The 26,152-nt window shown below is 38.1% G+C and overlaps 3 protein-coding genes across 3 annotated transcripts in view; 1 reads left to right on the forward strand and 2 right to left on the reverse strand.

Annotated features, from left to right (window-relative positions):
- Nucleotides 1-3,459: 3,459 nt before the first annotated feature.
- On the reverse strand, nt 3,460-8,840 carry LOC121731091 (venom serine protease-like). Its single transcript, XM_042120428.1, has 9 exons — nt 8,757-8,840; nt 8,302-8,442; nt 7,340-7,466; nt 6,686-6,789; nt 6,118-6,322; nt 5,503-5,566; nt 5,207-5,340; nt 4,167-4,318; nt 3,460-3,655 (listed from the first exon to the last, which is right to left on the reverse strand). The coding sequence occupies exons 1-9, from the start codon at nt 8,838-8,840 to the stop codon at nt 3,476-3,478; spliced, it is 1,191 nt and encodes a 396-aa protein (XP_041976362.1). The 3' UTR covers nt 3,460-3,475.
- A 1,418-nt stretch (nt 8,841-10,258) lies between these two features.
- LOC121727268 (centrosomal protein of 89 kDa) lies at nt 10,259-19,423 on the reverse strand. Its single transcript, XM_042115000.1, has 14 exons — nt 19,406-19,423; nt 19,092-19,301; nt 18,776-19,007; nt 17,948-18,120; nt 16,939-17,176; nt 16,367-16,496; nt 16,154-16,293; nt 15,849-15,938; nt 14,986-15,279; nt 14,165-14,324; nt 13,666-13,833; nt 12,763-12,913; nt 10,866-11,053; nt 10,259-10,503 (listed from the first exon to the last, which is right to left on the reverse strand). Exons 2-14 carry the CDS (start codon nt 19,119-19,121, stop codon nt 10,347-10,349), a joined length of 2,151 nt encoding a protein of 716 aa, XP_041970934.1. The 5' UTR covers nt 19,122-19,301; nt 19,406-19,423; the 3' UTR covers nt 10,259-10,346.
- Nucleotides 19,424-22,927: 3,504 nt separating this feature from the next.
- LOC121727179 (microtubule-actin cross-linking factor 1) overlaps nt 22,928-26,152 on the forward strand; it is a 204,574-nt gene continuing 201,349 nt past the window's right edge. Inside the window, exon 1 of the mRNA XM_042114947.1 lies at nt 22,928-23,419. Coding sequence (XP_041970881.1) covers nt 23,317-23,419 — 103 coding nt within the window. The 5' untranslated portion in view covers nt 22,928-23,316. The remainder of the gene's footprint in view (nt 23,420-26,152) is intronic.

A 26,152-nucleotide genomic window follows, 5' to 3' on the forward strand; every position in this document is an offset into this window, starting at 1 on the left:
CTAAAGTCGGTTAGAGAGATGCAAATAAACTTAACCTGCATTGACAAAAGTATTCTAGGAATTTTTAAAATGATAAATAGCCCATATCATAGAATTACGGTGGAAATAGATAACTCGTGCGAGGACATGCAGGCTCGAATACACCGCATTCGGTAGACGGTATCGTTTTAAGGACAAGGGCGCCCAATATAACTGTTTACACAAGGTTTACTCTGATACGTCCGACATCTGGAAAAATCTGATGACGAACATTGTCCCATCTTTCATTTCATGTAAAATGCTACCAAGACGACCACTTGCCTGTGAAAAATATATCAGATGCCCTGTGAAAAATATATCAGATCTCATGTAGAGCCAAGCATTTGAATCTACACAGCCTAACTCTACCGACCCTAACTTCAACTAATTATTCTACATATCTAATATTATCAGTACATGGCTTCGCCGTTTCGCTAATATCGGTGATGCGATTATTGCGAATACGAAATGTTTTTGGTGGGATTTCAGTTCCTTTTGTAAGTTGGTTCTTGTAAGTACTTAATAATAGGTTGTCATATATAAACTTCTAACCCCCCCCTCCATTTTAGGGGATGGGGGGGGGGGGGGGGGGAAAAGTTGTAAGTTTTTTTAAATATTTTTTTTGGTTGTATACTAGTATACTACTTATATATCATATTTCAGCTTTCTAGCACTTCAAGAAGTAGTCAAACATTTTGATGATCATCACTTCATCAGTGTGTCAGTGACAAAGTGTGGCAGCTTGCTGCTGCTGCTGCTTTGCTGCTTGCGTGCACTTTGTATGTTTAATAAGTCTATTATTGACATCATACCCTGAGAATATGAACTATCTAGTACATAGGAAACCAACTCTATGACGGTTCACAAAAACGACGAAACACTTCGAGAGAAGGTACGTAGTGCCCTTGCGCTGCCCACGACACGACCGTGCCCCCCAGTAATATTAGAAGATGACATAATATAACCTAATGAGCTGAGTGAGAGATTTTGTAATCTGTTACTAATTGCTATGAAAAGTATAAAAAATCGTGTGACATCAAATTAGGCTGGATTTATATGCGCCCGCCCAAATCCCTTTTTTTACGTGGTAGAGCCATGCTTCGGCACGAATGGGCCGACTCGACCGGAGAAATACCACGGGCTCACAGAAAACCGGCGTGAAACAGCGCGTGAGCGAGAGTGAGTGAGTTTACCGGAGGACCAATCCCCTACCGGCTACCCTATTCCCTTCCTTACCCTCACCTATTCCCTCTTAAAAGGCCAGCAACGCACCTGCAGCTCTTCTGATGTTGCGAGTGTCCATGGGCGACGGAAGTTGCTTTCCATCAGGTGACCCGTTTGCTCGTTTGCCCCCTTATTTCATAAATAAAAAAAAACGAGGTTTGGCGGCTACACCGCGAGATTACAACTTACAAGTGAATGTATGTAAATGACAACGCAACCGCACCTTTATTTAAATAAATAAATCGTAACATAATTTGCTTGTGATCTCGCGATGCAGCCGCCAAGCCGCGCGTTTGGGCGGGCGATTATAAATCTAGTCTAAGTTTACATTTTTTACCACTAGCAGCGCTATTTTCATGACTAAAAGTGCGACTACAGTGGCATTAAGCAAAGTATAGCTTGCCAAAAAAGAGTAGATGCTGTGTACATGATTTTGAAATCACATAATTGAGTTTTTGTGCTTTTGCCAATGACTGGTACTGTCCAATCTACTAGTCATTTACCTTAAAAAATATAAAAACCTTAATAAATCGTGATAAAAATGAGCAAGGTGATAATATTTAAAGATTGTATACCTAAGCGTTCTCTGTAGATATACAAAGAGAAAGAACCACCTTTTGAGCGTGATTACGTTTAGAAAATTTTGTACTGCGCCTACTCTTTCTTGACAGTGTGTACTACAATGTTCGCTTAAGTTTCAGTTTTAAATAGTATGTTTTAGGGTTCCGTACCCAAAGGGTAAAAACGGGACCCTATTACTAAGACTTCGATGTCTGTCCGTCTGTCTGTCTCCAGGCTGTATCTCAAGAACCGCTATCTAAGCTAGACTTCAGATACAGATTATATTGTATATACATATACAAAGCGCCAACAGATATATTCTGTTGCCGCTATAACAACAAATACTAAAACCAAAATAAAATTAATATTTAAGAGGGGGCTCCCATACAACAAACATGAATTTTTTGGCATTTTTTACTTGAAATATTCACAAAATCCTCAATTATATTTTTACTTTAATAAGTAATAATAAAATTGTAATAAAATTTATAATTAAGGGGGCTCCCATACAAAAAATACAATTTTGTGCCTATATTTTCTATATATAATGGTACGGAACCCTTCGTGCCCGAGTCCAACTCGCACTTGGCCAGTTTTTAAACTTACAGCTTTTTCCGAATCAACGCCTCCGTGGTCCAGTCGTTAAGAGCTTGGCTCTTGACTCGCAGGTCGTGGGTTCAATTCCCGCGTTGGAAACATGTTATTTCCAAGTTTGGTTAGGACAATGCAAGCTGATTACCTGATTGTCTGACATGTAAGAGCCAGACCACACAGCGCGTTGCGTTGAGTTGCGTCGTAGCAACGCAAATATTTTGACGCAGAGCCGGCCACACGGGCGCTGCGCCATCGCAGCGTTAATACGAAGCAGTCTTATCGTCAACAGACAACACCCCCTCCTGCTTCGTCTCGGGGGCTGCTGTCCGTCATGTGTGCATTGCGACGACGCAGCGCGCCGTGTGCACTGGCTCTAAGATGATCCATGCGTCGGATGGGCATGTAAAAAGTCGGTCCTGCGCCTGATCTCTCGCCAGTCGTGTTGGTCTTCCGTCCCACTTGGTTATGAGAGTAAAAAGAATAGAGAGTGCTCTTGTGTACTGCGCACACACTTGGGCACTATAAAATTACTCCTGCGTAACTGGTCAGGGCCTGTAGACAAGTGGCAAAGCGCTAACGCTAACGCTAGCGCTACAAAATGTATGCGATTTGACATAAGTCATCGCTTCGCTAGCGAGTACTAATGTCAAATCCATACATTTTGTAGCGCTAGCGTTAGCGTTAGCGTTTTGCCACTTGTCTACGGGGGCTGGTTTCAATGCAGCCGGCCACCGTCACCGAAACCGGTGTGGGAGTTATTATTTTTCCGGAAACAAATTAGAGTATTTCCAAATATTTATCAGGATAATAACTCATACTGTCGTACAGGGGTATTTTTGTCTAACCTGGCTGGCCTACTATCATAGAACTTAATTCGTAGGCAGGTGGCGGACCTACGTAATTAGATTGCATTACGTCAAACCCAGCGGACAAATATTAAATTGACGAAACTCGAGCAAATGACGTATATAGATCCGTCATCTGTGATCTGCCTATGAACCAATTTCTTCGATGGTACAACGCCGATGTACTAAAAGTAAAAAGGAAAAAAATAACAATCTATTACTTGTCAATCAATTTATTTCCTGCAGTAGTTGGCGGGCGCGTTGGCGACAATCCAGTCTAGCAGCGTCGTGACGCGCGTGTTGATGCTGGGGTTGCCCGCCGTCGCGCAGAACGTGCCGTAGCTGATGATGCCGATGTTGAACAGCAGCCCAGTGGCCGGGTCCGTGCGGAGCGCGGGGCCGCCGGAGTCGTTCTACAAATATTAACATTGTAGCCCGCGCACGATATACCGGGTGTAACAAAACTAAGTGATAAATGATAATACTTTAGGGTGTGTATGCGTCCCTTAAATAGACTTGCTACTTTCACAGACCACAGTGAACTCTGTATTAGGGATATATACACACCCTAAAGTATTATCACTTAATTTTGTTACACCTTGTATAAGGCGAAAAGCTTGCGTCTGAATTACAACTACTTAAATTGCCACTAAGTCACTAAGTGGCTACTGAATTTAAAATGAATAGCGGCCGAATCGGACTGGATTGCGACGAATTAAGTCGCAAAAGTCTCAGTTTCGATCAAATTTAATCGCAGTTCAGTTTTAATTCAATTGCAAATAACAACTTAGTAGCATATCAGTCCCAATTCAGTCACAATTTTTACGACTATCTCATATCTGCTCAGTATCAAGAACCTACTATCGCCGAAATTAATATGAATAGTTTCAAGCTACCATCACCGGAGCTGGCATATTATCACACCTGGCAGGAGTCCTTCCCCAGCGTATACGTGCAGATCTGTCTCGGCGTGAGCGTGGCGACGTTACGCTGGCACGCCGACTGGCTGATCACGTCCACGTCCACCTTCCGCAGCACGGTGGACAGCTCGCCCCCTATCTGCGTGGTGCCCCAACCTTCAACGATAATGACTTTAGTAAAATCCCGAAAATACTCCAAACGGTGTTTTATGATTCCCCCACATAATACTTTAAAGGTGCTGCCTCACCGGGAGCATTCGCTTGTATTGTAATGTTACAGAGTCAAGCATTACATCTGTGAGGGAGGAGAGCCGAGCATTACAATGCACAGCTTTATTACAATGCGCACCTTGTAATGATACAGTGACATCTTGATACAACTAATTGTCTGTCATTATGAAATCGTCGAATCTGTAATGTTACATTCTTTGTTTTATTTTCGTGGTTACATTACACGTGAATGATCGTCGGTATTGTAATGTAATACTCAAAGTCGAATCTAAAAATGTTACATTACACGTGAATGCTCGCGGTGAGGGAGCACCATAAGGGTGCAATTTCACCAACGTCTGTTAAATGCTCGAATTAGTATCACATTACCTCTCTCGTTTTTCGTACTAACGAAAGAGAAAACATGACATTTTAACAAGCTATTAACACTAACAGACGTTGGTGAAATTAGGCCTTAGGATATTTTACTAATGTGGAGAAACATTAATATGAGACTATCCGTTTAGTTAAATCATAAAAATACCCGGTGTGAGCGGTGTTATATTTTGTGGAAAATATACGTAGGGCATAGTTTATGCCCTACCATCCATACTAATATTATAAATGTGATAACGTGTCTACCTGTCTTTTGATTTTTCACACTTAAAACGCGAAAAATAGAACAGTTTTTATACCGGACCAATGTACGGTTCACGCGCAACACGAATTTTAGCAAAAAGAAGTTGAGGCCAACGTCTAGTGACGGAATTACATTTCTTAATACAATCTATGTATATTTTTAGGGAAAAGGGTACCTTATAAATATTAAATTACCTAATAAAGTGGCTTTGGTTCCGGACAAGTCGGTGTTGACAAACTTGAAAGGCAAACAGACGGGACCTACGGCGTCACTGAAAGTCATTTGGCCGTTGATGGCCAAAATCGCTATGTCGTAGTCGTAGTTGGATCTGAAAAAAAGTAGACTTTCTAATTCCGGTTTAAGTTTTAACTTAAAATTATTGGTTTCAGGTTTAAATAAATTAAATAAGTACTCAAACATTATAATAATAATTATGGAAAGTTGAGCAATAAACAATAATATTATTATGTATTACTATTTGATTACTCACTGCGTAAATTGTGGATGAATTGTAATGGTCTTGACTAGGAACCCTTGTGTAGCAGTCGTTTCAGCTAAAGTAATTGAAAAAAACTTTACATATTTCCCATACCTGGTAAAATCGGCATTAAGCGTATTTACACACGGTGCCGCAGCGGCAGCGTTTTTCGCCGCCGCGGCGCCGCCGTGTGTAAGTGCAAAATAGAAACACAAGGATGAGCAATGGAGCGGCGCCGCCGCCGCCTCGGCGTGTGTGTAAACAGCCTAACGGCCGCACTCAGTATTTTAATAAAGAGTTTGACAAAATTTGGGTAGAGTTGATGTCAAAATCTTTATGAAATAAAAGTTTACGTAACCATTAAAAAATCAGAGGCCGCCCACGGCCTCGGCCACGGCGCCCCTTGGACCACTATGATTTTTTTAAGAATTTACGAGATTTGTTACTCAAATTTTTTAAGTAATTTTTTTTATAAATAAAAGTTTGAGTGTCAAAAAATTCTTTCTCTCAAGAAAATCCGTCCTCTAACAACATTCATCAGCCCCCTGAATGGCCCCCTCGCAAAATATATCTTCACCCACATCACACGGTCTTGCCGCGCCACTGGTACATATCACAACAACTTACTCCCAGTGCTAGTGTTATGTTCGCCGACGATGACGCCGATATCATTGGGGCTCTTGTTGACGACGCAATGCGCCGCAGTAACGAGGTAGGAGGGGGAGATGATGGTGGCGCCGCACTTGATGACGGCGCCGGAAGAGCGGTCCACGACACCCGCCATCATGGGGTACTCGTTTACGCCGGTTTCTTGGCCGTTCACGATGCGGTTCTGTGCAGATAGATAGGGGTGTAGTGAAAACATCAAAAGATACAGAACAACGGAATCAGGGTTATGATTTAGGAATCGCTGTTAGCACACAGACGCTGGGAACCGCGGAAATGTTGCGTAAAGTGATGAGTTATAAGTATCTAAATTTATTGATTTTTGTTAGTTAATTCGCGGCGTCGTCGATGTCAAAATAAAACGTCTCTTTTTACCGTCATTTCATCATGTCACCCTTAAAAGGTTGCCTTTCGTATGCTGTTTGTATTTGGTTGTAACTTATTATGGCTGTATTTGGTTGTAGCTCGACAGACAAATATAACCGGTCGATTTTTTAAACTGCTGGTTTTCCGCCCTTCAGATACATACCGTCTTCTTGTATCCACAGCTACAGGTCGAGTTATTGGCGGCGGCCTGGGCGGTCACGGTGCATATGAATCTGCCTCCTGGACTCGACTGGGATGTAATAAGACCTGGAAACCATCTTTTTATTACTACAATCTTTATTTTATGAAAGAATCATACCATATTCACACCTCTTAGTCTTCTGAAAAGTAATATATTACACTAGCTGTCCCGGCAACGATCTTTTGCCTTATAAAGTATTTCGCCGATATTATTTTGTTGAACTGACTTAATAAGCATGGCACCATGGCATCGCGGTCGCACAAACAATGGTCGCCGTCAGTCTCGAGTTGTAATAATTTACTATTATTTATTCAACAAATGCACTTATCAATATAAAAAATAGCCAGTAGCCGATTCTCAGACCTACTGAATTGGTATGCATATAAAATTTGGTAAAAATCAGTAAAGCCGTTTCGAAGGAGTACGGTAACTAACATTGTGACACGAGAATTTTATATATAAGATTATATTGCAGCATCAGACTTCTGATCGGCGGCGGATCCTCGTCAGTCGTGTCAGTCATCCATTCGGATCCACTCGGCTATGAAAAAAATGCAAGAAGATCGCTTCTGTACCTACTGTGTACAAAATACTTATGCTGTAAAAGAACCTTACCGATAGTAAGACGCTGCCCGGTGGAGACAGCAGTGACGGAGCCGCTGCCGCAGTAGTAGTCCGCATTGGTCAGTTGGCTGTCACCATTCTTCGATATCAGCACACGGTCCAACAAGCACGACGACGACTAAAGTAAAAAGTAAAAAGCCGGGTAAAGTAAAAAGTTTTTGCTTAATAAAAAGAGTTCTGCATGCGAGATTATACAGGGGCGGGGCAATCTGTCAAAATCAAACGCGACTCCGCCCAATTCCGGTTCCGCCTTTGATCCGCCGGATTCCCCAATCTTGTGAGAATTTCCGGCGAAGGTCGTTTAAAAAAACGAATTTAAAAAATTGTGGCTACAAACACAAAACTTTGTTAAGGGCTCCCACACAAAACTGTGAATTCGCATCGCATTGCATCGTCATGTCATTTTTATTATATAAACTAGCTGTTGCCCGCGACTTCGTCCGCGTGGACCACAGTTTATAGCGCGCGGTGTCAACAAAATTGGTGTCAAATTTAAAAGCTTTTTAAAACCCTGGTACCCCTTAAATTAAAATACCCAAAAACAGCTGTGTCATCATTTAACAACGTGTATAACAATCGAAAGAATCGGAAAACGGAATTTAACATGGTACCACCTCTTGTAGAAAGACGTATGAGTAAGTGCTAGCGCGATGTAGGCGACTCTTAGCGCCATCTGTTATGAATTTTTGGAACTAACTTAATTTGAACAAATTTGCGCATAAACATCCCTTACAACCCCTTTTTCTACTTAAAAAGTAGCATATGTCCTTTCTCAGGCTTTAGACTATCTGTGTACCAAATTTCATTACAATCGGTTCAATAGTTTTAGCTTGAAAGCGAGACAGATAGACAGAGATACTTTCGCATTTATAATATTAGTATAGATTTTGTAGCAGATATTTGCGATGCGATGCGAATTCGTAGTGAGTGTGGGAGCCCTAAGGCAAACTTACCGACGGCAAGGATATCGTGCAGTCCGCTTTGCAGTTGAAGCCGACGGGGCAGTCAAAGATCCAGCGGCACTGCACGCCGCCCACGTAGTTGTAAGGGTAGTTGGGGCTATACGCGTAGAACGTCTGACTGGTCGTTGTTATCTGTATTTTCAAGTATTAATTCATAAAATGTTACATCATGCTTGATATAAAAAGTCAAATATCAACTTTACAAATCAGTCTACAGCGTTATAATTGTAACAATTTTTATAGGAATCCATTTAGATCTTAGTTACGATCAGCACTAAGTTCGCACATTGAAATTTTATCAAATCTTTTTAACACACAAGAAAGTACGAGTAGATACAAAAATCGGCTTATGTTAGAAATTAGTGTTGTAATTAGTAGTTACACTAAAAAAGCTGATATAGGGTTATTAGAACTATGTACTTAATACAGGAATAAACATATCTTACCGTTTGTTGGAAATTGCAGTTGGCATCTTGACAATGGGCGTATGCAAACAGAAGGAACGAAAATAATGTGTTGACCAGAAACATCTGAAAAAAGTACATGAAGTATACGGAAGAATAAGTTTAAATATGCGTATTGAACATTGATCGGAAATATAATAGAAATTAGAAAATTAACTTACTTTTTCAGATCTTGTCCGGAAGATGATGTAGAACCAAGTGGTTAAAATGAAATTAAGTTGTTACCTTATAAACATTTCAACGTAACTAATTGTGGCACTTGAACAAATATTCATTATTGGCTTCTGGTATTGACATTCAGAATTTTTTTCAAACTAGATGACGCCCGCAACTCTGGTGCGCCAAAATTCATTATTCGGCCGGGCGCCGTACATTTTTCCGGGATTAAAAGTATTCTATGGCCTTTCCCGTGACTCAAAGTATGTCTATACAAAATTTCAGCAAAATCAGTTCAGCTGTTTGAGCGTGAAGGGGTAACAGACAGGCATACAGAAAGACAGACACTTTCACATATTTATATTATTACTATAATTCAAAATTTCAAACAACACGTTATTTTTGGCGGCTACGACATTGTTTTTGACAAACGACTAAATTATTTCGAGTAAAGTATAAAATTATTAACCGCAATGAATAAGGAGTAGGTAGTGACTAGTGACTGATTGCATCATAAATGAATGTGCTTAAATTACATAGGTAGTATAATATGATATATATGGTCCACAATGTCAAAATTTTGTTGTGGCTCCTTTATTTACTTTTATAAAAATGTGTCTCGCCCTTACAAAATCACCAAATTAATTATTCTTTAATTCTATATTAATTTATAGATAATTCTCATAGAAATGAGCCTACAATAAAATCAATGCTTGTAATATAATAAAATAAAACTATAAACATATTTCATAACAATAATAGCATATACTTAGACAATATTTCTATTATCAAAAATATCAAAATTATTATGATAATATGTAATAAGAGGTTATCATAATATGTTTTAGTACCTACTAACGATTTAAAATCTAGATAAGTTTACTTCTAAGAAATATTACGTTTATAAGGTAAAAACCAGATAAAACTATAATATAACTATCTGCCTAGCAATTACAATCTTCATATTCGGGGAATTTTGTTATAGATTCGTTGTCATTGTGATTTAAAAAAAAAACTCTACAATACTTCACAATAGTTTTTATTATAAAACTAAATAACGAAATGTTAAAAACACCACACATGATATTTGTGTTTGTTTAGCTGTTTGGAAAATTTTTAGGCATACAAAATTATTTTTATTGAATAAATTAACTTTTCGATTTCTTAAGAAGACACCAGTGTAATTATAAATTAATATCAATTATATATTATTAACTAAAATATCGAAAATGTAATTGACTAGAATTGAGAGAATGAGTGTAGGTCGACCTGCAACTTGGTGGGATGACCATTTAGTTACCGGCCCATGTTGGATGCGAGTAGCAGAAGATCGGCCATCTTGGCATTCATTGAGAGGCCAATGTCCAGCAGTGAACCAATATAGACTGATTTAATTCACTTAATGGAGTCATGGAGTTACTTTTTCCTTCGACTCTCCTTATCCTTATAGTAGCCTCCTGGTCCGGGTACAAGTTTGCCAGTTTTATTCTCTGGCGTCTTCGTGGGCGTCGACTTTTCGGACGAAGACGCAGTCACAATGCCCTGCAGACGACTCGTGTTCGCTTGGCTTAACCTGAAAGGTAATACCAGGTATTACAATAAAATTATGAATTTATGAAACTTCTTACATTTTAAACACTTGCGTTAAAACTTTTTAAAGTTATTTAAAAAAACCTTGGTGGTTTTTGAGTTTGTAGCAAATGTTTTTTAACGGGCGGAAGCGTTACCAACTTTGATGATAATTTACGAAATCACTCCCAGAATTTTGCACAACTTTACTATAAGAACTTCTTGACATTGTTCAGCGATTTTTTTGCCCATTACGCACATTCATCTCCTGGAAACTCCAGTATCTGCATACCTACTCCACTAACAAATTTTTAGGCATACAAAATTATTTTTATTATATTTGTAACAAACATCCTACATCCTCACCTGACTTCCTCCACATCGGCCACCTTGTCCAGCAGGCTCTGTATGATGCGCTCCTTGTGGTCCAGCGCGAGTGACGCGCGGTCGAGCTCGCGCCGGTACTCGTCCTGCGCGTGCGCCGCGCGACGCTGCTGCTCCAGTATACGACGCTCTAGCTCCTCCAGCGAGATGTGAGCTTGAGACTTCACTTGCTGGAATATGATATAGTATTTATTTTATAAGCCATAAGTTATATAATCTGTACCAATAATTTAAATACTAATACCCTTCGCATTATAAAGATATAGACGACATCGAATTTAAGCAACATTTAAGGGCTCCGACACATAACTGCGAATGCGTGCGAATTCGCATCAGTTGTCGCAGATATTTGCGATGCGATGAGTATTCGCAGTTTTGTGTGGGAGCCCTAAGGTGAAACCGAACTTCACTTGCTGGAATAAGATAGCAGATAGAGTATTTATTTTATAAGATATAAGTTATATCTGTACCAAATGATATTCTACATATAGATCTGTTACGTTCATACTATTTTCCGGCTTAAATCACTTCCGAACAATTTTCAAATTCAAAATTGCAAACATTGACAAAGACAGATAAGTGAAACAAAAGATACGAAATGCCATTTACATAAAAGAGACAGTTCTATTTTTAAACGTTGAACTGCAAAGTTCCTTGTGCGTAGAGAGTAACATAAATAGCCGTAGAGTGGACACTTGATACAAAAGTATTAGTAGGTAAGAAATGAAATAACTTATGTAATAGTTAATTATATTTAATGGAAATTTTAACATCGAAATAATTAATAATGGAATATATTACATAAAATACATATTTAATGTATACCTTCAAAAAGTTTTAATTTGTTTCTTTTCTTTCTCTTTGAAATTTTTTGTATATTTTCTTACCTAACCTAAAAAAACAGTATTTCTAACCCTAAAAAACAGTGCAGTATTATAGTTGCATATGATATCGCATAGCGTATAAAATAGAATACAAATAAACTGCAATTGTAGGCATTTAAGTCACGATCTAACAGTCATGTGGCGAGTCTGCACTAACTACTCTTAGATGCTGCAGCGCAACCATCCTTATCGTTCTTGCGTCAAAACCGTATCGCTGTCTATTTTTTCGCCTGAGCCATGACGAAAATTCAATTTTTCCAGATTGTTCGAAAAAATAATTGAAAATGTAAATAATCGAGGTATTTATTGCATACAAGACATGTGGCAAGAGATTCCATGAGTTTTGTTTACTTTTGAGTCATAATTGGTACATTTTCGAAACACACACAACGGCATTTTCCATTTATTTATGTAAGACAAGACGTGGCACGTTCGTGACTGCGCTCGATGCAGACTAAACAACAGACGACCCAATTGGGCTGTATCTGAATCTTCACAACGCGCGCGGTAGTAACATATCTGCTTTGAGTTTTTCATATAATATCATTGTCTGTACCAATAATTATTATACTAATACCCTACGATTTTTACATTTAAGGGCTCCCACGCATAACTGCGAATTCGTGCGAATTCGCTGGAAAACAAAATTGAACTTGGAAGCCCTAAGGTGAAACCGCACTGCAGCGGAGCGATGCGACACCAGACACTAGTACTACGGGAACTGGAAGTGAAGCGTCGCGACAATCCGCTAACGGCCCTGCCGCTGCGGCAGGCACCTTAATGCAGCTTTGTGCCTTATTATTTATGTCAAACAAATGACTTAAGCATTGGCTTGACATTCAATGTAAAAGAAATGTGGCTAGACAAATTTTCTGTTCACTTAATTGCAATTGACTCAAACAAAAAACTTAACTAAGTACAATAATTTTACATAATTTTGTACAATTGAGGTATAGGTAAACAACCTTAAGGGGTCTCTTATAATATTAATATACCTTAATTTCGCTTTTGATCCGCTCCAGCGCATAGAGCGCTTTCCGTAGCGGCTCTGACGCATGGTGTCGCTGGGTGCGACGGGCGCGTGTTGCCCGCGCTGTCGCCGACCGCGCACGTTGACGGAACACCACCGCCGCCTTGCGGTACAGCCTAGAACGTATAATTCTTATGTAGTAGGGTTACTAGGGTATCCAACTTTCAACCTGAGGATTACCATTGCAACGTCACGGGTGTTTTCAACGGAATGCGTATTAAATAATCTATCTATCCGCTTCCGGCTTCAGTGACTTGGTGTTAATATTATTATCTTTTACTCTATTAAAAGCTAATATACCCAATCTTGGCAGGAAAGGCGCGATAGCGGGATTCACAAGTAAGGGCACCATTCAGATACCGTTATTAGCGGGCGGTCTTGCTTTAAATAAGTTATAATATACATAAATTTTCCTTAGTCTATGATAATATGAATTAACAGACATACCGCTCGCGGTGTCGAGCTGCGATTTCCAAATTCAAGTGGCTTTTTTAAAAATCGGCCAAGTTCGAGTTGCACTCCCGCACGAAGGGTTCCGTACCATTATAGAACAATAGTTGTGTTTTTTGTATGGGAATTAATTATTTATATAGGGTCCCGTTTTAACCCTTTGGGCACGGAACCCTAAAAATGCATACCAACGCCTCGCAACAATTCAATGTGTTTTGACCCCTACAGTAATACACCTGTACAAACACAAGGTCAGTATAATTATTTTTTTCATATCTTACCTTCTTTAAAGCTTGCCACGGCCACAAGTGTAGTCCAGTAAATTCACAATGTACTTATAACTCAAAGCACCCAAATTTTTATATGAGCTACGACTTATTAAATATTCAAGGATAAAAATATATAAGTAATAATTTACTTGACGTTTTTCAGTGCCGCCTGCAACTCTTGCTTCACTGCCTCATGCTCTTGACAGATCTTATCATACCTCTCCTCCATTGCTCTGTATTCGCCTTCCAACTTTTTTAACTGCTCTGTCTTACGTTCCGATTCCAAATTGTATTGTTGTTTTAATTCCTCCAAAAGCCTAAAACGTTATCAACATTATGTAAGAAAATTATACAACCAATATTATTTACAATATTTTTTTTATCTTTAAATAATCGGCCAAGTGCGAGTCGGACTCGCGCACGAAGGTTTCCGTACCGTCATATAGCAATAATAGTCAAAAAATTTCCATTAAATATTAATTTTGTTTTATTTTTGTGTTTGTTATTATAGCGGCATCAGAAATACACAATCTGTGAAGATTTCAGAAGCCTAGCAGCTCTAGCTATAGTATTTTTTGAGATACCGCCTGGAGACAGACATCAAAGTCTCAGTAATAGGGTCCCATTTTTACACTTTGTTTAAATGACCTCTTGCAGTCGTCCAATCGTCGCTCGTGAAGGTCAGCGGGCACAGTGCGCGCGCGGATCGCGTCCATGGCGGCGAGGCGGCCCGACGACGCGTCCAGCGCGTGCTTCACATTGAAGTATTCGCGGTGCACCGTCTCGTAGTCTCTTGCCATTGCCGATACTAAAAAATAATAGGACAAAATCACTACTAATACTCGACTTTGAACTTTACTACAAAAATAAGCATTATTGAAAATCCGTACTGATATAAGTACCGTATGGAAATACTTATATCAGAATCGCATTTGTATTTTTTATGAGAGTAGGCCACTTTATTTCCGTCACCCCATGTATGTAGGTACGCAGTGACGGATTAAGACTACTTGATGCCCTAAGCAATCCATGCCTGTGGGCCCCCCTATCCGTATCTCAACTAGAATCGGTCTTTGAACCTTTACTCTTCTGGTGCTTCCTCAGACGTGATGCCCTAGGCAATTCGATTAAGGGCTAATCCGTCACTGTAGGTACGTAATCTGTAGGGCCTCTGTGGGCGCTGCCACCCCTAAGCTGTGGCCTATAACGGCCTATTTATTAGTCCGGGACTGACTTATGTTACAAATTCGAAAGAGTGTCTTTTTATCAGTCCACTGTCCATCTGTAATCTCTTCACGCTTAAACGGCTAAGCCGATTGAGAAGGAATTTAGTGCATATTATGGAGAGACGGTAAAGGACATAGGATAGTTTTTGTTGCGGAAAAAGGTAGGTTCCCGCGTGATAATCTAATTTCGGTGTTATAGTTATAATATAGTTTGTAATAATTCATTAAAACTCTGAAGCTTACTTTTATCTTCATAAAGTTCATAAACTTCTTTAAGTTTCGCCTCCGCCTTCTCGGCTCTCTCTAACGACGTAGCTCGTTCTACATCACCCGTCTCTTTCTCGATCGCCAACTTTTTGTAGTTCTGTCTCAATTTCGCCAATTCATCTTCCACAACGCCTAACTTTTCTACAAGTGTTTTGTTTTCAAGCACAATTTGCTTAGATTTTTTGTTAATCTCTTCAAATTGTTTTTCGTAATCCAATATAAGATTGTCTTTTTCTTGCAAATTTTCTTGGTAAGCATCGAAAAGTGGTGCTACAAAAAAATATTTATATTAAAAAATTGCACCTAATTGACAAACACACATAACACGTTATATTTAGTACTATACAAAATTATTATTATGAACGGGTAATACAGGGTGCAATTAAACCTACCGGCCAAATTTTTTTAGGCCTTTTTAATTTAGGACAGTCCATTTAACCAAAAAAACAGGGTGCTCATTTTTATACAATAACATATTTTATCCCAATCAAAATCGATACTTAATGATCACTTCGTACGAATTACGATAATTTGGCGCCGGCCGGTCTATCGCCATTCAAGCACGTAGGGTTAGAGCGGGGGTGACGCGGGGAGTGGCGCCAGGGAGGTGCTGTTACCAATAAATGCGTAAGCGGGATGGCGGCGCGGGCGCTTGGCGCGTAGTGTCAATAATTTTGGTGTTTTTTTTTGGAAAACTTTCGGAAACTATTTCTTAACATTTTAGTACTGAGTGATAATAAAAGAAAAAACGTGTATTTTTATTTTTAACAAAGAGCAATATATCAAAATTTGGCCGGAAGGTTTAATTGCAGCCTGTATTTAAAGGTTACAGGACTTACCAAGAGCTTGAGCGCTCAACAGACCTGACAGATCTACGAATTTTTCTGTTTGCTCATGAACTGGGTCAGATTTCTTATCAGCATCTGTGTCTGTAAACAAAATTAACATCTCACCATTAGTCATATGACTATGAAACATTTTATTTTGTATCTGATAATTATTTAGTATATAATAAACACAATATAAGGTTGCTGCCAGATTCACTGCAACATCATTAATGAATGGTGATTGAACCTCATTTCTATGAGCTGCTTTTAGCAGATGTATATGGGTTATCATTGCAATGAATAATATATTTATTTACCAATGTGCTGCCTTGAATTTGGTGTAAGTAAAGAATCAACATCATAGTTACACTCCATCGGCTTAAAAACTTTTCCTTCAGTTATGTTTTGAATGTTTGAACGTATTTTCTCTTGGTATCTCGAAAGTTGAACATTTAATCTAAAATGAAAAAGTGATTACAATTTTCAGAAAACTTTTAAATTAAATTACAAAATATTTTAAATTAAGTTACCTATATAAAACATCCTTCATTGCTTGCATATCTTTTTGCAGGCGTAGATTGTTTTCTCTGGCTTGGTTGAGTACTATTTGTCGGCTACTGCAATTCATGCATACCTCAACAAGAGGTACTAGAGATGGCTCTGTAAAAATTGGACTGATTATTATTCATTAGCTATTTGACCGAGCTTTGCTCCGTATTCGATAAAACACAATAAAATGACATTTTCTAAAAGTGATTCCTAGCTAGATCGATTTATCGCCCCCGAAACCCCCTATATACAAAATTTCATGAAAATCGTTGGAGCCGATTCCGAGATACCAATTATATATTTATATACAAGAATTGCTCGTTTAAAGATATAAGATTACTATTAATTCAATTATTACCTTAAACAAAAAGTGTTTGAAGAATAGAAAGTGAAAGTAAAAAAAAATAGAAGCTGTCGCTCATATTGGAATACATATACTTATATGTATATAAAAAATAAAAATTCCAAATAGCAACACGGTTAAAGAATGTCCAGACTCTAAACTACAGTCCACTTTAAGTAAATATTTGAATACAGAAATTACACTTCTTACCTTTGCTAGGTATTTCATATTGTTTTAGTTTGTCTTCTAAAATCTTTGCTTTCTTTTCCAACTCAAAATATCTATCTCTTTCATCTTTTATAACTCCTTTGCATTCTTCAGTGTACTTGGCTAATATTGTATACTCTGCCTTAAGCCGATCATTTTCTTCCGAAAACAATTTATTATATTCTAGCACAGTTTTGAGTTTATCTCTAAGTTTTGTTATGTGAGATTCCTTTTCTGAAATCTAAAAAGTGTATTGTTAATTTATGTTCACCATTAGAACTCTGCTTACTGGGCCATATTTTAAAAGTAAAGTAAAGGTAATTAGAATTCTCCTGAGCAGGACTCAGGACGATTAATTACTAAAAGCAATAAAAATTAAATATAGAAACAGTAAGTTGCTAATAGTTCTTAAAAATTATGTTTTTTTATCATTTTAAAAATTAACATATTTATTTCATTAAATAATTGCTATAAATAATGCTAAAATATAAAAACAAAGACTATATATAAAAAACTAAATGTAAGTCAGAGGCTGCGGGCAATGTACCCAAGAGACTGGCAGCATTACCTCGCTGTATCGCAAGACTGATATGTTGGTCGAGGTAAGCGCCAGCTCTGGGATTGTTAGTTTTCTCAACCAGTCTTTGGGATAACTCTCTGAACATTCGTTTGGCACCAGGGCCGTACGGACCCAGGGTTTCAACCCCGAAAGGTACAAAAAAGTAATCATTCCCCATCCCCAGTGCTTCATATTTTCTTCTTTTGTTTGCTCTGCTTGTGCCGCCGCAGCTCCCGCTTCCCTTGTTGTGGCCATCATATGCGATGCCGCTAGCGTGTCCACGCAGGCGTCCCCAACAAGAGGCCTCCCGTGGCTCCACGGAATGAGCGTCATTTTTTTTATCAAAATTAGAGACAGTCAACAAAAAACAATAATTCATACGAAAATTGGTATACAGTACCTACTGTATATTCTCTATAATATAATTAAATAAATAGGTATAACTGTACAAACCACTATAACATTTTCTTCGCATTTCTCCATCAGCGCCATCACTAGCCCCTCATACTTCTTACTCAACTTTCTTTTCTGCTCCTTAAGTTTTGATCTATTTTCTTTGCTTCTGGGAGAAGTGACAGCAATTCCTTGAATATTTTTCTTTCTTGGTGGCTTAGTTGGTTTATCACCTATAAATAAAGAGAATTTTGTATTTCTAAGTAATAATATTAAAAGCACCAAATTAAGATTCATTACAAAACTTCTAATAGCTATGTCCACACTGTGCACTTTCATCTTCAATTTTCGTCATCAACTTTCATATTGGCGCATTCAATAATTGAATGTGTCAAGGAAATCAACGCCAATATTGTTATTTTTGAAGTTTTGGATATGGTCAGAGGCCATGCATTGCGGGCATCCTTACATTCACTTGAAGAACAGAAAAAGGCACAGTGTGGACAAAGCTTATAGGTAACCTTTTCTTTTGGTTTCATACAGTCTGCTAAATGAGTCCACAAATTCTACGGTAAAGAAATTGGGACTTAATTCATCAAGCCCCATACGGTCACCGGTGACCAATAGAAATTCTATTGTGTCTCGTTTTTCCATGATGAAAAGGTTAAATATAATATTACTTTTGTTACTACATGACGCCCACAACTCCGTTGCATGCATAATATGGAATAAAAAGTATCTTCAGTCCTTTCCTGGGAGAGTTCGACTTTCTCCATACCAAATTTCCACAGTTTAAAGTGAAAGGTAACAGATAGACAGAAACACTTTTGCATTTGTAATATTTGTATGGAAGTACTATGGACTATTGGATTTAAGATTAAATAATACCAATAACATCCCGTGGATCTTCATACAATGGGTTAACATCGCTGTCCCTCTCAACCATTCTGGATTCTGTTTTCTTCATTACAGCATCCAAAATACTTTGTCGCATACTTTCCCTATCTAATGAAGGAATGTCAAAGTACTTGTATGATGGTGTAAAGTTTCCTGTTAAGTTGTTTTTTTTATTGTACTTTGTTTTCAAACTCCTTTGAGGCGATTGACTGCATATAAAATGCTGAAACATAATATTTATAATTAATTTATAGAAAATGTTAAAGACAACATTATATTTAAATATTATTTTTGTCTATTCTATTACCTGAAATGGCTCGTGTTCATGCCATGCCATGTTTAGACTCCATACTTCATAAAATAGTTTTCAGCTATATTAATTGCATTGTTCAGTAATCACGTTTTAGCTCATCACAGAGAACAAAGACCAAGAAAAATTCCTAATAAATAGGTCATAGGTTCATCGAGTATTGATAAAACTTGCAAAAGTAGGCCATATTTTAGTTTGCCAAAATACCTGTCAAGTAGGTACGGTACAAAGTTAATGTTTAGGTTTCATTTTGTGGCGAATTGTGGGTACCGCCACAAATATTTAAACTCATAACAACTATTTATAATCACTAAAACTGTTTGCTGATCACTATCCGCTAATGAAAATACTTGTAGAAGTTGTAAGAAGTAATTAATATTTATTATTTTTTAATTAAACATCAATGTTTATTTTGATTTTTCTGAATTCTGACGTTTATTTTGTTTCCATGGTAACGACTAAGAGTGATACCAGCTTACAAAAAATCGAAATACAACATATTTGGATGTCCAGTGATTGGACATCCAAATTCCAATATTGTTACAAAGGATACTGGACAGTGGACATTGTCCACTGTCCAGTGTCCTTTTATAACCATAAAATCAATGTCGACCGTGTTATTAACATTCTACGAATCATAAACATTTTATTTCATACAACAACAAAGGCCTACAAAGATGTTTTCTCATTATCATGATTAATGAGCATTGATGGGAAACAGATGTGAGTTAAATAAGCCCATTCGGTCACAATGAAAAATGTTAGTTTGATGAGAATAACAAGAGAAAAACTGTAAACAAAACCACAGAAACGTGGTAATACTATACGAGTATTATGTTTGGTTGACGCAGCTTTTTCCAACTTTACATTGAATAGTAACTGGAACATAGTAATATTTTATAGGAAGTGCCTCCGCTGCCGGCGCCGGCTCCCAAAAATATCAGTAATGGGAACCGGCGGTAAGTATACTGCCGGCAGCCGAGATATAAAACAACAGCTACCGGCGCTGGCACTCAAAATCGGAACCGGTGAAAATGCGTAGGTAAAACGCTAGGTTACAGTGCTGATAAACAAATTTTAAAAAGAAATCTATACTTATAATAAAATCGTAGAGATAAAATTTTTGTACATTGAGAATAAACTTGAAGAAACAAGTCAGGGGCATGTAAGAAGAGTAATAGAACACATTTTAACTGTTTTTGAAATTTTTGTTTCTCTGTCTGTATGTCTGTTTGTCTGTTTGTACATGCTAATCTCTGAATCCGCTGGACCCATTTCAATGAAATTTGGCATGATGATACCTTACATCCCTGGTCAACATCTTAGATACTTTTTTAACCGACTTTCAAAAAAGGAGGAGTTAATGTTTACTTTGCTGTTCGTGGTCAGATTTTCAAAATTCTTTTTTTGTTGTATACATTGCCCGAATTTGATAGCATGTTTACAATAAAATCGGCCAAGTGCGAGCTGGGCTCGCGCACGAAATGTTCCGTACCGTTATAGAGAAAAAATAGGCCAAAAGTTGTGTTTTTTATGGGAGCCCCCCTTAAATTTTAATTCTATTCTAATTTTACTATTCGTTATTAAAGTACACATATAATTAAGAATTCTGTGAAAATTTCAACTGCTTGCCTGTTGTCATTATTGATATCGAGCAAATAAGGCCAAAAAATCATGTTTGTTGTATGGGAGCCCCCCTTAAATATTTATTTTATTTTATTTTCAGTATTTTTTGTTATAGCGGCAATAGATATACACAATCTGTAAAAATGTCAGAACTCTAGCATGACAGTTCTTGAGATACAGCCTGGAGATAGACAACGGAGTCTTAGTAATAGGGTCCCGTTTTTACCCTTTGGGTACGGAACCCTAAAAACGGTGACTTGATAAGTAGGTAATGGAATTGAAGGAACTCCTCGAAATTAACAACGACAGCCAAAATGATTACCAATTCTAGCAAAGGTCGATCTTTAAAACTTTTCCTAATATTCGTAAACGATTATATCCAAACCCTGGATGGATAATGGATATTGACCACTGCGTATCTCAATTCGTTACCGGCCATGGAAATTTTAAAGTCAAACTTTACGGATCTAAGTCGCATCAGTCGAGCACATAGGTAGAAATGGTAGAATATGTACGACCGAAGGCAGTATGTTTCAATAAACCTCTCATCATGTTCTCTGGGAGAGTTTTTTCTGCCAAGACGAAAGAACTACAATGCTAGACAACCTACAGTGTAAATCTGATGTCGCATACTACGGTGATATCGTGGACAGCGCTATAAGAACTTAATCCGTGCCTTCAAGCGTTTTTGTCACAAAAATTATTATTGGCAACAGTCCACAACAAATTCCAATATTAATTTAGCTATACCTACTGTGGCCCCCATCCCCTGTCGACGCCAAGCGGTCTTCAAAGAAAGGATTTTTCAAAACGATAAGTATTTGAGGTTCAAGTTTCTTGGGTCTTTGATGTAAATTAACAATTTCGATCCAACTAAAATAGTCGTAGATGGGTGTTAAATTTCCTAAATCTCGATTTTAATAACATACATTTACGCGGACGAAGTTGCGGGCAACAGCTAGTAATTATAATAATCTCAAATATTTCGGTTATTTGTTCGACAACGGATATTTTAGTTTTTGGTGATGCATTTTCATCTACTTTAACTTTACTACCTTTTTTCAGCTACTAAAAAGTAAAATTTTTGCACCACAGTATACCCCGTGGTATACTTCCGAAGGAACAGAACTTCGGCCTCCTTAAACAATATAGTATGTTAGAGAGTTTCAGCGTTGTTTAAAAAAGCAAAAGTACTTAAGTACTTGTATTATGCTGCTATTCAATGTATGCAGATCACGTCATATTTTATCATCATCATCATCACTACCATTATCTTGTACCTAAATTGTGTCTATGTCTATAACTAATACTTTGTAATATATAAGCATTGTAATAACTAAAACTTGAATTAATAATTGAACATTATATACGATGGTTCCAGATTGGAAGTCGCTGAGATCTGTGTCACAGTTTATACTAGTACAGCTCCCAACGCTATTTACTTAGTAATCTATTGATTGATTATAGCTCATGTAAAACCGAAGTTAAATAAATTGTATTATTATCATTATTAAAATATGCATCCTCACATTATGATCTTATTATTTTTATTATTTATAGTTTTATCTCAAGACTGATGTTTTTGATCATTATTCTGTCATTTGACAAGCGATGAACTAGCCCGTGACTGCGGCAAACTTTGGAATACGGCGCCGGCAGCAATCTCGGCAACCGGCGCCGGCAGCCATTTCGGCAACCGGTGCTGGCAGCGGAGGCACTCCGGCAAACATTACGTATGATCATAGAGGAATATATAAATATACTTGTATGTAAGGTATAGATTTTTTTGTATCAATCGATGTAGGATATTTTATTCTACTATATATTTCGAATATAGATCTGAATCTTTGAATTTATAAATGTTATACATATACATCCATTAATACGTCCGGACAACTAAATTTTGCGGTTTGGAGAAATAGCCATTTAATAAATTATTATTTTTAAAGCTGGCCACCCTATATTTGACGTTTTCGAACAATAACATTATTTTATGCTTACGGGTGAAAAAGGCACGCTATGACTGACTTCACTCACTTTATCACAGTCTTTTTAATTTCAGCGTATTATGAGCAGGTGATTGTGCGCGAACTGCGATCTGCGCGATTGCCGGTTGGTGTGCGGCTTGCGCGGAAACAGCTGAGCGATGGCAGCGACAATGCGCCTGCCGCCTGCGGTAATTTCAAGAACTACACAGTCGCATCATGTCTGCGCGCCGGCTTGGTGACATTCGTTGTTTTGGATAACCTAAAACCAGTTGATAGTAGCTCCGTCCTTCACAATTTTGCTTAATTTATGTCGATTAATCATTTCCTTGTACGTCTTTGTGTTAATGTTTGATAAAGTTAGTGTACTGTAAGTGTTAAATCATCGGAAGGTACGCAGTGCTGTATCTTTCGCGAGTTTTGTTCAACGTATCGATTTTTATTTTACAATGTGAATAACGTTTTGTTTACTTTCAATTCACGTGTAACAATTATTATTAGTAATAGGAGTTCACAAAATGTGTGCATTTCGTCATTAGTGGTGTGTTGTGGGATTGATTCAAGTATGTGCGAGAGTTCGCGCGAGATTGCTTGTTTTGGATGACAAAAATATGGAATTCGAAAACGACTTCAGCTTGAAAGAATGGGCGAAGGACAAACCTTTGTCCATTCTGCAGCTGGATCCGGCAGACCGGGCAGTTCTGAGGATAGCAGGTCAGTAATTGCACAATTTCCTACCGAGTACCTACAAACAACGTTACAAATCAGCTTGTGCCTGTACTTTGATAAATTACTCATAGATTTTACTATTAATCGTCCGTTATCATACAATACGATATGCCCACTCGGTTTCGCATTATTTTTATCAATGTTTCAGATATTTTACATAATTTTTGCACCCATGTTTGGGTAGAGGGTAGAAACAATAAAATTGTTGCTAACATTGTTTACTAAATTAGTGGGTAATTAGACACCGTGTTGAACGACCTTGCCGAAACTTACGTTTTCATCAACGTTGCTAAATATTTCTTTTGTGTTTAATTATTTTCAATTAACCTACTTTACTTGAAACTAACAATTCCATGATGGTTGAAATTTGGGGAACATAATCGTAGTTAAATCGTGACCCTACCAGCAGTGCTACCCTCTTTCCAAGAGAATCGTAAATATAATTATTTCGTCTTCTCCATTTAATGTTTCCTATTAAAATTATTTGTTTTAATTCTATTAATTTTCGTCAAGTACTTACAGGCTACAAGGATAATCAGTATACATCTAGAGACACGCGGTAGCGTGTCAAGCCAAGTTCAAGTAAAACAGAACTGGTGAGCAGCGCCGTGTGTAATATTACACGAATTTATTATTAATACAATATACGTACCGGTGAACTTCAGGTAAAGGCACAGATTATTACTAAATAGTTAGGTACTTTGAAAAGGTACGATGCTGTTACCTATTGTTGATTACGGGGGTATTGCCCTTGTTTATGTAACAGTAAAAGCTACCACAAAACAACACACACCTTTTATAACGGCTTAGAACAGTGAGCTCCCTGTGCTTTCATTTCCCTTTTCATTCCTTTTGCCACAGACTGTTCACGTAAAGTATTTAATGCTTGTGAGACTGTGAGTACCTAGTAAGTAACTTTGTACCATGTTAGAAGTTATAAATTTCTCAAGTTTATAGGTAAGCTGTGTGCCATATTTGTGAAGTGAACCATCCAGACATTTAAACGTCGGCTACATACAATAAATTAATTATTATTATTATGGATAATACGAGATACTAGAGTCGGAAGATATTATGTGGTAGAGCCATGCTTCGGCACAAATGGGCTGGCTCGACCGGAGAAATACCACGGACTCACAGAAAATCGGCGTGAAACAGCCTTGTGCTGTGTTTCGCCGGAGTTTACCGGAGGCCCAATCCCCTATTCCCTTCCCTACCCTTCCCTATTGCCTTCCTTACCCTTCCCTATTCCCTTCCTTACCCTTCCCTATTCCCTCTTAAAAGACCGGCAACGCACCTGCAGCTCTTCTGATGTTGCGAGTGTCCATAGGCGACGGAAGTTGCTTTCTATCAGGTGACCCGTTTGCTCGTTTGCCACCTTATTTCATTAAAAAAAAATCACGTCACGCGAGAGATCAGACTCATTCATCGTCTCTTAACAGACGATCTGGTTATCAGTCAGTAGTAAAATGTTTTTGTCGTTCCAGTGATGCAAATTGCAATCAAGTCTCAAACCCACGTCTTGTGGAGTCAAGAATCAAGCTTACTCCTAGACCACACGAAGTTATGTGTCCTAAAAGTACGCACACACTGTGACGGGGCGCAACGGGTTGGGCCGCATTTTTTATACAAGTAATGACCCATCGCGCACTCGGCCGTAAGTCATAATAATTCATAAAACTTGTATGAAAAATAAGGGCCGCCCCACTGCGCCCCGTCTCACAATGTGCGCGTACTTTAACTACACTTGAAATTACAATTCACGAGTACGTAAACCCCGTGTGGTGAATCGATAATCCGTGGAAGTTCTAGTTCAATACCACGTAGACAGGTCGGGAATGCCTGACATCGATTTTGTGGGGTCGGTCGCTATTCATTATTTATACCATCTGCCTATGTGTTTTGCAAGAAATGTAGTCTAGTTCGTGGGCTTGGTCAGAAGAAAAAGCCCGTGCAATAGAAATATTTGGATGACGGTCTTCCAAATGTAACAAAAAAGATAAATTATGTTATAGGACCCACGTCAGATTATTAATTAGAGTTATATGACGCCCGCAACTCCGTTGCGCCAAAACTCGTTTATCGCGCGGGAACCTTACATTTTTTCGGGATAAAAAGTATGCTATGTCCTTTCCCAGGACTCCACCATCATACCAAATTTCAGCAAAATCGGTTCAGCCATTTTGGCGTAACAGACAACAGACAGTATGGATTGATATATCAGAAAACTCTGATTATCAATTCTAAATAATCGTGTATGGTGAAGAGCTTAGCATATTTCTGTTTTTTTTTATATCTTTACAAATACTACTTTTGTCCTTTCAATTTTCACATAACCCAGGTTCTTTATTTTTTCCATTACCTACGGTCTGTGAGTGGAGGCTCAATAGTCCGCGCGTCAATGAGAGTTCCAGAATTCCATTATAAAATGCCATTGCTCCCGTATATAGGCTCAGCATTAACTTTTTACGTCATGATATTATGCTGTCGTGTGCTTCGCACTGCATTGTGATGGATTACTCTCACAAGAATTTAATCACCACAGCTCATAATATAAATTTACAGCTGAGTATTATAATCTAGATCAGTGGTTAATAACCGGTGGTTCGTGGACCACTGGTGGTCCCTGAAGTCATTCCAAGTGGTCCGCGAAGCTATCCTATTAGTACGTGAGAATTCGGAAGTTGGTAAAGAGTATGCAGGCACAAAAATCACATT

Source organism: Aricia agestis, chromosome 1, assembly GCF_905147365.1.
Source record: "Aricia agestis chromosome 1, ilAriAges1.1, whole genome shotgun sequence".
Taxonomy (NCBI): Eukaryota; Metazoa; Arthropoda; class Insecta; order Lepidoptera; family Lycaenidae; genus Aricia; species Aricia agestis.